General features: G+C 37.6%; 1 protein-coding gene across 3 annotated transcripts in view; it reads right to left on the bottom strand.

The window, feature by feature from the left end:
- The window catches only part of NTRK2 (neurotrophic receptor tyrosine kinase 2), a 197,697-nt gene that overhangs the window by 3,109 nt on the left and 181,110 nt on the right, over positions 1 to 13,478 (bottom strand). For all 3 annotated transcript variants that reach the window (XM_019610543.2, XM_019610542.2, XM_019610540.2), the window contains 2 exons: positions 2,577 to 2,735; positions 854 to 1,749 (listed from right to left, as the gene is read on the bottom strand). In XM_019610543.2, coding sequence (XP_019466088.1) covers positions 1,564 to 1,749; positions 2,577 to 2,735 — 345 coding nt within the window. In that variant the 3' untranslated portion in view covers positions 854 to 1,563. The remainder of the gene's footprint in view (positions 1 to 853; positions 1,750 to 2,576; positions 2,736 to 13,478) is intronic.

The raw sequence follows: 13,478 nt of genomic DNA, 5'->3' as shown, positions 1-13,478 counted from the left end.
TAATCCTAAATCTAAATTTGAAATCTTCAACTTCCGGTTTGAAAAATAACAGATATGCCCATGCACTTGTCATCAACACAGTGGCCATGCAAAAAGTACACACATAGTGCCCATCCAACAAAAAAAAAAAAATTATTTAAGAAAGACTGGATGTTGGTAATGACAGCACTAATACCAATACGAACATGGTGCTAAGCTCAAGGTCTTTGCACTCTGAGAAGTGAGCCATAACCTCAGAGTAATTTGTTTTCCCCAGGTATCTCACTTTATCCCCTGCCATGGCTCAAATATAACCAGTGATGTCCATGCTTTAGATTATTCATGTAGTATCAGTCTATTGTATCTGTAACATTGTAAAGGCATTTTAACATAGCTAATGTCTTTGATTATCCCCTTTCAATGAAATATGTTATACCATTATGAGTTTGCTATGCCTACTAAGGTGTTTTACAAGATGAGTGACAGTTTCTGCACAAAGGGCATTAATTGACAGAGACCATGCACAGTTTTTCTCGCACGGTTTAAAGAAAAAGAATATGCTTCTGGACAAGCAGAGTGTAAGATACATCTGCCCCAGCATCCATAGCTTGTCCTGTCTTATCAAAATTCTTAGTTTCGTTGTGCGATCCTGAAATTACTACTGTACATTAATAAGCCTAACTTTAGCCTTTATTAAAAAAGACTTGCTGGAGAACATTTATGTACCAGTGGCGTGACAATATCCTACCAGAAGATGAAGTAAGGGCATGTGTTCACTTATCACGTTGCAAGATAATTACGTGCAGTGCTGGCAGCATCGTTTTCCCTTTTAACATAAACTTGTATCTGGCAATGAAAGGTACTGGCAAAGTACCTCATCGAATCCCCTTACTCCTCAGAAAGACTCTCCAGGGAAAGTGCTAAACCTCCTCTTGCCTTCCATCAAATCATTTCAATGTTTTCAGTGGGGTTTGATGCCATCTGATCCCACAGTTTCTCCAGATAGTGGATCACACAACACTGTCTTGTTTCCATCTGGCTTTTTCTCTGCAAGGAATACTCTTCATGTAAAGAATACCAGTCTTCTTTTTCCACCCACATGCTGAAGCAAAATAATTGAGGTGAATCCATAGAAACTCTCAGTATCTTTACAGCAGACATCACAAAGTGCGAGTCAAATATATTTTCCCTTTTTTTCATCCACATCAAAGGCATGAATACAACAAGGCATTGTTAGTTGTGATGGGCAAACTGGAGAGTCTGCTGATATAACAGATCAGGTTTTTAAGGCCTTTGTCTATGCAGAGTTACAATAATGCAGAAGCCAAATTGATTAGAAAGACAGGAAAGAAGAAAAAGATGATAGAAACTGAAAGAGGGAGAGAGAGAAAAGATACGTCTCAGTAATGTCTAAAAAGTCAATACTGTGTCTACAGATGGAGAAGTGTACATTGCTTGCCCTTTAAAAGCTTCTCCACAACTTTGTCATTAATACTGTCAAAGTTAAGAACACATTTTAATGGAGTTCAGCGGCAGTAGAACACATTAATTCACACAGCCCATAAGAAGAAATACTATGAGACTTTAGCCTAAAATATCCAGGTAGACTGGAGATGCCTTGGCCAAGTTCTGAAGGAGGGAATGGATTTCTTTGATGTTGAGCCTCATGTGAGGTTCCCGTTGCCAACATCCCAGCATCAAGTCATACACTTCCTTGGGGCACGTGCGAGGTCGCTGAAGGACTCGGCCCTGAGTGATGCACTCAATCACCTACAAGAAATCAGAAGGAAAGAATCAGCATAGCTGTGACAACTTTATAGGTCTCATCCCCAGAAGAATTAGCTGCTGATGACCTCATCAGCCACACTGGTGGCAGCCAACTCTGCAAAGGACTATATTTCTAGGTAGATGGATGGGGAACGGGATGTGATCCTGAAAATCACTGTAAATGTATGTCACCAAAGAGCAATAACAGAGTCATGCATGTCCCTCCCTTTTAGTTCTAAGGAAATGGTGGTCAGGAAGCAGTCCCATATCTTGTCTTGCTACTCATCTCTCTACCACACTTAATCTCAGAGGATAATTTTTCACTTTGCTCACAGAAAACATCAGCACCCCTTTGTCCCTCCTTATACCTTTTGAATGTTGCTGTGGCTAATTTCTGAAAAAGCATTACTTTTTATTCCCAGTACATTAAGAGAGCTCCTGATTCCTTAAATCTATTTAATAATGCTTTTCAACAACCACTTTTGCGATCGCATGTGTGATATTTAGCTGAAATCAGCCAAAGGCAGTACAGGAATTAACTAAGCTCCTTTTCATTACCTCGTGGTCCTTCTCAAAACTAAACTATCTTATACAAAAGAGGAAACTACGTTCCAATCTACTTCTGCTTGAACAAATTCCATCCATCTTGGGAAGTAAAGGCTGAAAAGGAAGAAATTAAACCACGATATTTATGAAAATATAATAAATAATTTATATTAAACTTTTTGCCTTTACTAGATAAATTCACTGTTGTCTCTCCTCTATAAAAATCATATAATCAATTAAAAAGCAAGCCTCCTCACAAGCAGTTTGGAATGTATTGCACAAACCTCATTGTTTGAGAGCTGGTACCATGGCTGTTTGCCATAAGTAAAGATTTCCCATAATACAACTCCCAGGCTCCAGACATCACTTTCAGTGGTGAACTTCCTGTACATAATACTTTCTGGAGGCATCCAGCGAATGGGGAGCATGGTGTGACCCCCAACCTGGGGGGGAAAAAAGGAAAAAGTCAGAAATAATTCCTCCAGATCCAATCAAGGGAGAGTATTAAGATATTAAACTGGGTACATACATTATTTGTACTTTTCCTGTCTTTTGCCATTTGCTTCAAAGAGATTTTAAGAAATGGGAAGTTGTGATCCAAACTCCTCTCCTCAAATGACAGTCACTGCTGTGGTAGGTTTTTCAGCAGAATCTCCAAAGATTCTGTTTCTGAAGTACAAACTCATCTTGAAGTACAAACATTTACTTGGCAGTTCCTGACCAAGGAACTATAAATTAATTAATTTAGCCTACTTATTCGCTTTAAATTAGGTGAGATTTACTCTCCATTTTAAGACTCAGGAAACTATAAATAACCCATGGAATGAAATCTACCCTGATGATTCTCCTACAAAATCACTGATACCAACTGAAATCCACAATAAACTGACTGAATTATGTAGTAGGATCAAAATTTACATGGTTTAATCTCGTAATTTGGATTGAAAAAAAATTGCCTGTTGGTAATTTCCAAGTTAATCAATACATCTAATTACTTTTTCCCCATTAACTACCCAGTATCACATAGCTTTACAGAATTTTCAGTCCTTTGGATATATTCTCATCTTGTAAGACATGGAATCTTGTCCCAAATCAAGTTATGCTGAATTCCCAAGGAACTTTGTACTGAATTATTGTCTTTCTGAAGATCACTTAAAACACTTCTTTGTTTTTCAAAAATGCTTCCATAAAATCTCATCACCTAACCTTAATTTAAATCAACAAATACAATCCTTATTTCCAGTTTATAAAGAATCTGTTGTTCCAAATATTTCCCATTCTGACAGGACCACATCATTAGATAAATCTACTCAAGTACTTCTAAAATAGTGCTACTGTGATGTAGATATATAAACATTCTGATAACTTTTACACCAAGACAGTTGTGAATATTTCCAAGGAAGTAAGAAAACAGGAAAAATTTTTCAAGGACATCAAAATTTTGATTAATTTTCCTATGTGAAAACGTATTTACCTTGTGAAATCATATTTGCACTTTCAAGGTTCTGTGAATTCAATGCATCATTTTTCCTTGTGAGATTTTTTCATATGCTGTTGTAAATAACATTCTCCTGTTCTTATGTTAAAACAGCAAAAGGAAAGAAGACTCAATAGAAGTTCAGGCAGGGTTCATATTATTTCTAAATCACTCAGAACATCAATGATTCAGTGTTACTACAGTATAACAAAAACACAGCTATGGCTTCTAGAACTCAGCTCTGTTGCATACATTGCCGCAAGTCCATGCTTGCTACTGAAGCTGTAAAAACAGAAAGTCATGCCATAACATTCACAGACTTTCATGCCTAGTGTATTATTAGGCACTTTTCCCTTTACCTGAGAAGTCACATGAAGAGGAGTACTTTTTTTTCCAGATGTTAAACAAAAGGCAGTTTCCCGATTTCAATTTCTGACAATGTTGTGGATCTTCTGACTCAGCACAAGCTGCTGTCTACACATTATAGAGCTATTCAAAATGGACCCTACACCTGCAGCTTCTGGAGTAACTTAAAAACATACAAGTGAGCAGTCCATTTATAGAGAATGGATATATGCTTTTAAATGCTTTTTTTCAATCAGACTGATTAGTCTTTGTGTACAATCCCTGGCAGAATTCCTTAAGATGCTGGTCATAAGTATTTTTAATAATCTTTGACCAAGTTACTCAAAGATGTGGAGAGTTCAAAACGATGCATGAAGAAAGCTCCAGTTTTCCAGCTTATCATAAACTAAACTGACATGGTAACCAAACAGCTCAAATCACCACCTTTTACTACTGCCTTGAGAGACATTTCATTAGCAAGTCAGAAAAGTTAGTCCCTTTGAAACATGCAGTCACATACACCCAGCCAAAGGGCAAGTGCCATTAAAAGATGGTTAGTGATGAGAGGCTTTTGGTCTCATTAAATATTAAAATGGCTCTTAGGTCTGTTCATCATATAGCCTCTGTGATTGGTTGTTTTCAGCAATTTCTTTGACTCATTCCTTAAAAATTAATGAAAGCTATAAACAATAAACTAAGTCTCTCTATTTTTTCTTATTTGTCACATCCTACATTAAGAGACTTTTTAAAGAGCAATTAAAAATACCACTCTCCAAAACTTTTCCATCATTTCTTGCTACTGAACAACAACGTACTTGTGGTAGAGCTCTGAGCCTAGTTCCCAGAGTCATTCAGTTACCTGAATATCTCTGGAGTGATGATGAAAAATGACCACCAAATTATGGTTCTGCAATAAGCTAATCTGTAACATAAGAGACCTAGGCATCTTTCTTGGTAGATCTAGTAAGACCAGCTCATCAGTACTCGTTCTCACCAGGAATTCAATTTACAGTTAAGCACAAACCATAAGGTTCTTTGGTGTCTTCCCACATCCTGGAGTTGTGTCCATTTCTGTTCCTGAAAGCAGAAGACTTAACTGGGAAGAACACTGTTTTAGGAATAAAAAGTTCAGAGATGTCTCCAACTTTATCATGGCCAACATCTATCATATTAAGCAAAGTTACCTCCCAAGCCTCAGAGTCTTTGTGACAATAATATTTAACTCCTTTGCAAGAGTACCAACACTACTATTATATGGGGTCCTTTTTTTTTTGTCCAGATTTCAGTGCAACAAAGAGAGCAAACCTTGCAACACTGAGCAACACTTGCGGCATTCCAAGCATCTTCTATCTCTGGTCCAAGAACATCTTCAGCTTTAATGAAGATTTCAGCTCAGTGCCATCAAAAACATAGATCAGAGTATGATCAAAGGCACTATTTCTAAATGCACATTTCTTTCTCTATTAGTGGTCAGTGGTTACTGAGCCAACTATTACTTGGTTGTGTTAGGTACGTGCTCAAAATGAAGCATGTGCTTCAGAACCTTCTTGAACTGTAGCCTAGGGCTTGACATCACAGTTCTCAGGCTGCCTGAAACAATTTGCCAGTCAACTGTGAGCTGCTTTTAGTACCTACCTGCACCTACAGCTGGGTCATTAATAGCAGTGAAAAGAGGCAGAGTGCCTTTTGGCTCTTGTTGCCAAACTCTCAGCACAGTTATGGGGTATTTCCCAAGGAGAATCAATGAAAGTAAGCATGAGTATACTGACTAAGCTTAATGGTTCTGACTAGATGCTTTCTGTGTATATTTTAATAAAAAATGCAAGTATCTTACAGCATTCACTCCTGATGTTCACACTGTAATTGCAGTGCTGCTTGATACATAAACAGCCATGTGCTAAGCAGACTACCACTGGAGGTGAACAACACCTTTATATTCAATCTAGCTATGGTATATTCAACCTAGCTATTATGGGTTTAAATATATTACACTTTTAACTTAACATGCTATCACTTTAAAATGTTTTCTGTAGCTACAAAAATGTTGCAGAAATGACAATTTTCTGGATGCTAAGGGTAAGCTTTCTAGATGCTCACCTGAAGGAAGTTGTATTTTTTGCTCATTTTTATTTAAAATTGAATGGATCCTTCCTGTGACATAAGTACGTACTTGGAAACATCAGTTTATGCATGCAAGCCCCTGCTATAGCCTTCTATTAAGTTTTCTAGCAATATTGGGCTGGAATCTAAACCAGAAAGCCCACTGAATTAACTTCTGCAATATGCGGACTATCCACAGGGAAGAGACTGCTATGCTATCTCAGTGAGCTATGATCTCTAAGGAGAAACTGCCACGTTGTTCAATGCATGAGATGCTTTACTTTCAACAAAACAATGTTATCACACTTGACACCACTTTCAGCTCTCATTTCTTTTTAATGAACTTACCACTTTGAAAGATGCCAAATGAACATACCTTGAACATAATTTTTGCTTATTTGCAAACATCAAGCTTCAAGGATCACCATGTCTTAGCCTTGAAGCAGGAGACCTAAAGCTAGAGTTAGCTGAAGTTTGCTCGCTTTCTGGCTTCATAAGTTCCATATCTTGCTTTGCAAAGGTTTTGTGAAGTGTTTATGATGCAGGAGCCTCTGTTTTAAGAAGGAAACCTCCCTATAGTATGTAATCTTGTGGAAGGTGATTTTTGTTGCCCAAGTCTATACACATCCATCCATCTCTCCATCCATCCATTTAATGTAACCATTGATTTTCAACATAAAATTCAATGGAAACATTAAGGCACATAAGTATTACTACTACAAACATGAGCCCTTATCTGACTATCATCAAGATCAAGGTAATCAATCACTGCAATTTGTGTATGTCATGTGAAAATATATCTGTGAACATGCAGCTCGAATCACTGTTTTCACTGTCACTGCCCAGTGACTGTGGGAACACAAAGACCTCTTGCCTGACATTTGTAGAGAAATGGATTCATTCTTTTACCAAGAACAAGAAAATGAAGCCTTGTATATAATTCTTTTCCCCTTTTTTTCAATTTCCAGCTTCAAGTAGTTGATTATTCTGAGTTCATGCAGTAAAAAATACAGCAATCAATTGCATAGATTTGGAAACCAGGCTTCCTTATTTATGTTCAACATTTGCAGATTCCCATGATTCTCTATCATAGAATCATAGAATCATAGAATCATAGAATCATAGAATCACAAGATTGGAAAGGACCTACAAGATCATCTAGTCCAACCGTCCTCCCATTACCATTGCTATCACAAGCACTAACCATATCTTGTAGCTCCTCATCCAGATGCCTCTTGAACACTGCCAGGAATGGTGACTCCACCACCTCCCTGAGCAGGCCATTCCAGTGTCTGACCACTCTCTGAGGGAGTGTGACACTGCAGTAGTGTGTGACAGTGGCTTGTCTGACAATTCTCTGAAAACCAGTGCTATTTCTTCTAGCAACAGTAGAAACAGTAATCTGTTTACTCACTCAGTCTTATGAAGCTGAATGCCTAACCCTTGAGTTTCAACCGTGATCCTGCCCAATACACTGTTCAACCTGACTGCTGCATGCATCTCTACAGTGTCCCACTGGTTACAAGCAGAGGGCAAACCTTTCGCAAATCAGGATGGTAGTCATGAAAGCGACAACACCGCCCAGCATTTGCTTAAAATAACTACATGTGACAAGTACATTCCTAGTGTCCTTAATACAGCTTGATCTTAATTTGTCAAACTGGAACCGCACTGCATCATTTACTTGATCTAATAAAGCATCCTAGAAACTTGGGGTTACACAGCATTTCAAGGTAATTTTCACATTTTGTGTTTTGGTCTTCTGAATTGTTTCCCTGTATCAGGGTGATATAACTGCAGTTATATGTTCTCTGCAAAGATTAGCATGTCTTGCTGTTAAAATCAAAACTCTTTCATCTCTTGGTGAACTTCTGCTCTTTCCTCCTAATAAAATCCAGGAAAACATTTCTCACAGAAAAGAAAAAATCAATAATTGATATTTTCATTTCTTGTATGCCATGGCCTTGCAGACAAAGTCAATGTCTCCTCTTAAACTATCATCTGTCCTGCCATAGCCACTTCCAGAAAAGCAGTATATTATTTTCATGATCTCAGTCTGGATTACAAGCCATACCACTCCAGCTCACAAGGTTATGAATTATGAAATAACTTATGAAGATTATATGCCAACAGCTGAATATGTTTTCACTTCCACTTTTAACACTGTTTTACCTCATTTTTATTCAAGAGGGGCTCATGTCTAAAGTTCTTAATTCTTCCACTGGTATTGATACAGAAAACCAAAACAATGTCCAGAATAACATTTATTACAATGTACATTCTTTCCAGATGTGAAACTTGAGTTCAATATTGTGTGTCAGCTTTGTCCCACTGGAGATAAAATTTTACTCATTAGTCTCAGTGAAACCGTAAGTAGCATGGAGAAGATGGAGAAGGAAAAACTGCTAGCAGCCTTGTGTAACATAAGAACCACAAAACAAGAAATTAAATTTGTAGATTGCAGGGTTTGTAACAGACAAAAACAAGCACTCAGTCATGTAACAAACAGTTGCTTATGGAATTCACTGCCACAAGATGCTGCAAGCACCCAAGTTTTAGCTGGGATCAAAAAGTGATTAAGCATCCTCTTGGAGGATAAAATCTGACTAGGGCTATCTAACATGATGATAACATCTCTGGCCCAGAAAATGCCTGAGCAGTGGAGTGCTGGAAGCTAACAGAGTACTTGAAGGAAATGTTACTACATACTTAGCATTTCTTAACCTTTCACAGGCACCTGTTACTCACACAATCCTGAAGAATGGCCTTTTGAAAAGCTGTTGTTGTGTCCCTACATTTTCAAAATGAGGTTTTTAATCAAATGTCTCAGCAAAGCTTAAGGAGTGCTAAAAATAATTGTGCCAAAAGGGTGGAATGATGGAAATTAACCATATGAAATTGTCTGTGAATGATCCATTGTGTCTTATAATGCAGCATCTTCCAAAGTCCTTTTAAAATTCTAAGTTGAAAAGATGTACAATGTCTTTCACTGTGTTTTACACACCACAGTATCATAATGGGTCAGTCAACCATAATGCATAATTAACAATGTGTAGTAGTTAAATCATTATGGAGAACTTAACCTTCCAAGAAAGTAATATGAAGTACCCTTGTGGTAAGATCAGACAATGCTGAAGAGGGTGACATGATTCATATTTCTGATTAAAAGAAAATTTTCAAGTAAAAGGGACAGAAAGAAAATTAACCCTCTGGAAATCTGCAGCACTCAGACATAGTAGATTACAGCTCTTGAGTGCTTCAGGATAAAGGGTCTATGAATGCAAAAAAAAATTATATTCCTTTAGAGTATATTTCTTTTACTTTCAGATAAGAATAATTTCTAGACATAAACAATAAATTATAATTTAAGTAAAAACAAAAGGAGGAATTCTGTGTTAAATTAACAGGAGAGGTAACTGGTTCAGTGGACATCTGGATTCACTTCTGAAGATGAGAATATGGGACTCTGGAGAAAAAGCAGAGAGATATGGCCCATGGAAGCAGATGGTCCATTTTTTCCAGAACAAACTTGTATTCTTTCACCTTGCCAAATCAAGTTATGCAACAGCATACTGTTACTGATCACTCTGATGTCATGCATGACTGAAAACTCAGAATATTGAGCTCATAGGAAGTCCTGTGTTTTGCTCTAAAAATGTGGTTGCTGTAACACTTGTGCCCTAGTACTATTCCCATTTGAGCACCTGAGTGTCTGCTGCTCAGACCTCTGGATGAAGAGAGATATCAAGTACCAGGAGACAATCAGCTGAAACAGCACATTAAAATCCCCACAGGCTCTGAGGTGATCATACAATGTGTCCAAGGCAACAGTGAAACAATTTTTAGTGCAATATTAATGAACAACAGCTATGATCTTTCTGATTTGCAAAGCAAACAATTATAAATATAAAATTTCACTTTTTCAATTAATCCCATGGAGTCTGGGATAGCAGGGACAAAGGCATTTTAAAACCAATCTTAATGTGCAATGGAAGATGACTCTACAAGTCTCTACTATAGCCAAAGTTTGTGTTGTGAAGAGATGCTAACTATCAATATCAGTGCACAGTCAACATCAATAAGTAGCAAGTACATTAGTGCAGATGCTGAAAGTCAGTTTATGCTCACTATGAAATCTCTACACCTGAAATAGTCTGAAAACTATTTCTCAAGATCAAAGCCCTTTTCCATATTTTTTTTCAATTTTACTGCAGGTTAATATAATGTAATGTCTCTCTATTGGTCATGTCAAATTGTATCATGAGAGGTGATGGGAGAGGAAAGGGAGAAACAGAACTTGGTTTGTAGCTTTACTTCTCCCTTGTGAGTCACAAAAGTATTTCCATAATGCACACCACATGGGAACACCATCATTCTTAGTTGAAATGTCTCAGATTGTCAGGTTTTTTAGTGTTGATGAAACTATTTTCTTTCCCTGGTTGGTTAATTTGTTGTATGGCCTACAAACACCAAGTTTAGAAAGCTGTCACAGTATATGAGGTAATTAAATGGGCAGAATCTTTAGATTCTCGAATCCTAAAAATATGGGCAAATCTACTGAGTTCCCATGTCTTTCCCATAGAATAAGGCTTGTACACAGACTATGTACATGGAGCTACGCAAGACATGTCAGATCAAATCTGCCAAGTACGACATGAAGAGAGTGGGGAGTATGAAGAAGGCAGATCTTGGCTTCATGAATTCAAAGGAAGAAAAATTAACCTTAACATTTCTGAGAATTAGCAAGTTCTTATTTTTTCTGTGCAGATCTCTGCATGTCTAAAGAGCAAGTAAACATTACCTCCATCACAATCCTAATCTGTTTTCAGTGCCCACACTGAGAATGTCTACATGGATGCTATAAACAAGGTAGACTATGCAGCTAGTCATCTACATCAGCGAGGATCTGAGAGAAGAAAAACTATGTTGCTGCCCAGCTAGGTGCCAATAAACAAACTAATGGCACAGGCTTTGCCATTTTCCTTCTCTTTTGCAGTCTTGCTGATGCCTTTTGATTCTTTATTGTTTTCTTTCCATGAATTCTAGTTTTTAACCCCTTACTGGTACTATGGCACCACTCCATTACACAATATGTAATATGATCAAACAGTACACAATCTGGTCACTAAAATTACCAATAACTGCTATTGCGAAAAAATACTTCTTATGGAATTTGAAAATTCTATACTGATCTTACCTAATTCATATCGTGAATTATTCCTCAAGACATGCTTGAAATACTGCACAAGAGTCAATTTATAACTCAAGCAGTGATTAAAACCTCAAACTTCTAGAGTTATTAGGTCTTGGACTTCTATTTACATGTGCAAAAGGCTTAGATCCATGAATTTAATTTAGCTCTCTGACATAAAGCTTGTTAAACTGGTTCATTACTAGAGGATCTTAGAACACAAAGGAAGATCAGAGTCACTCCTGAAAGGCTTTTGGACTCTGTGTCAGTGCTGCTGCATCTCAGGTAAGGGCCATCTGGACTTTCACACCACATTATAGATTGTACAGTGTACTCTTCACATCCCTCACCAAATGCTGGTCATACGTGGTCAAGGGAGAAGATATGAGTGGGAAGGAAGTATCCTGCTACACCTTGCTTTTCCATCACATATACCCCATGACAGCATTCTGGAAAACTTTCCCCCTCCAGATAAGATGATGCTACTCTTTGTTGTAAATATGCAGCACAGAGTTGGTTCCTTCCTCCTACATGCTCAACTTCCTCCTTGGTTAAATAAAGTCCTCTGCTTGCTGCAGTGCTACAATGCTGTAATGCTACATAATTAAAAATCAGTGCACAAATGGAATTTTAAACTTAGGTTCACAGAGAAGTGGGAGGTGTGTAGCAATACTAGGGTTTCAAAGATTACCTTCCTTATGCTGAGTGGCTCAGAGATATCAACCAGTGATATTGCTGCAATTTTACACAAAAGAAGTGGGTAATTTTTTTAGAAATCTCTATCATTAAAGTTGCAGGACAAGTGTATGATTTTTCATACAGATCCCAATCTTCAGTTCACCTAGACTCAATAAGGTCACCAAAATATTCAAAATAAACAAAATGAGAAATCAATCAATCAGTGAATACATTCCTTAAATACAAATGTCTCAAGTTGCTAAGATAAAACACTTCCATTAGTTTAGACTTTTCTGAGATTGCCTACAACCTCAGTATTTTGCTCAGTGAAGGAATAATTTGCACTAGATCTCCCAAATCAGACTGTTTGAAAATACGGTACTGTAAATCACATTTAAACAAGGCTGGCATTAGACCTACTCTTGTACAGTGCCTAAGTCAATGAAATCCTGATCTGTGCATTAAGTTCCTCCACACTTTGTAATACAAGTATGATATAATAATGAACTCTTTTTAAGGCCACATGATAAAAGTTATGAACGGGCTTTCTTTAACTTGGTTATATGACAGTGGGTTAGTGTAACACTACTAAAGGTTATGAGTCTTAGGTATTTCAAAATATTTTGCATCTGTTTCACAGGAAAACTTTTGAGATATTATTGCATAAAAAACGTATTTTCCTTTTAAAGCCATGCTACTTTCATGACATTATTTGGATATGATGAGGGTGAGCCATACAGAGTGTTATCAAGTGCACTCAGTGATGTTCTCATTAAAACGTTATGCGCTTCATGCCTCCATGCATAGTTTCCCTTGTTTTCTTGCCAGACAAACCTATTATTCTTTCTGTACATCAGACTGTCACCTTGACCAATCCCTGAGTCCTGGCCTTTATGTTTATTTCCAGTGTACTCTTCAATGGATCTTGTATCCATCAGTTTTAATTTTTTGCTTCATCCTCGTGTACAGAAGAGAGTGATTCTGGGATCCTCATTAGCCTTGTTCCTGTACCTAAAATGTAATCTACTTTTATTTTATTTTATTTTATTTACTTTACTTTACTTTACTTTACTTTACTTTATTTTACCTGTCAGATAGGAGTTTCCTTTCAAAAAACATGAGTCACTGAGCAAACTAGAAGGCATTCATTAACAAAAAGGAGATGCACCACTGCATTCTGTCCTGATAGGATCACAGAGTCACAGAATCACAGAATGGCACAGGTTGGAAGGGACCTCAACAGTCATGAATCTCCAACCCCCCCTGCCATAGGCAGGGCCACCAACCTCCCACTTAATACTAGACCAGGTTGCCCAGGGCCCCACCTAATCTGGCCTTCAACACTTCCAGGGACGGGGCATCCACTTCCCTCTCACAGGGAAGCCTGTGCCAGCA

The sequence above is a fragment of the Meleagris gallopavo genome, chromosome Z, assembly GCF_000146605.3.
Source record: "Meleagris gallopavo isolate NT-WF06-2002-E0010 breed Aviagen turkey brand Nicholas breeding stock chromosome Z, Turkey_5.1, whole genome shotgun sequence".
NCBI classification, from domain to species: Eukaryota; Metazoa; Chordata; class Aves; order Galliformes; family Phasianidae; genus Meleagris; species Meleagris gallopavo.
This window is presented reverse-complemented; position numbering and strand designations above follow the sequence as displayed.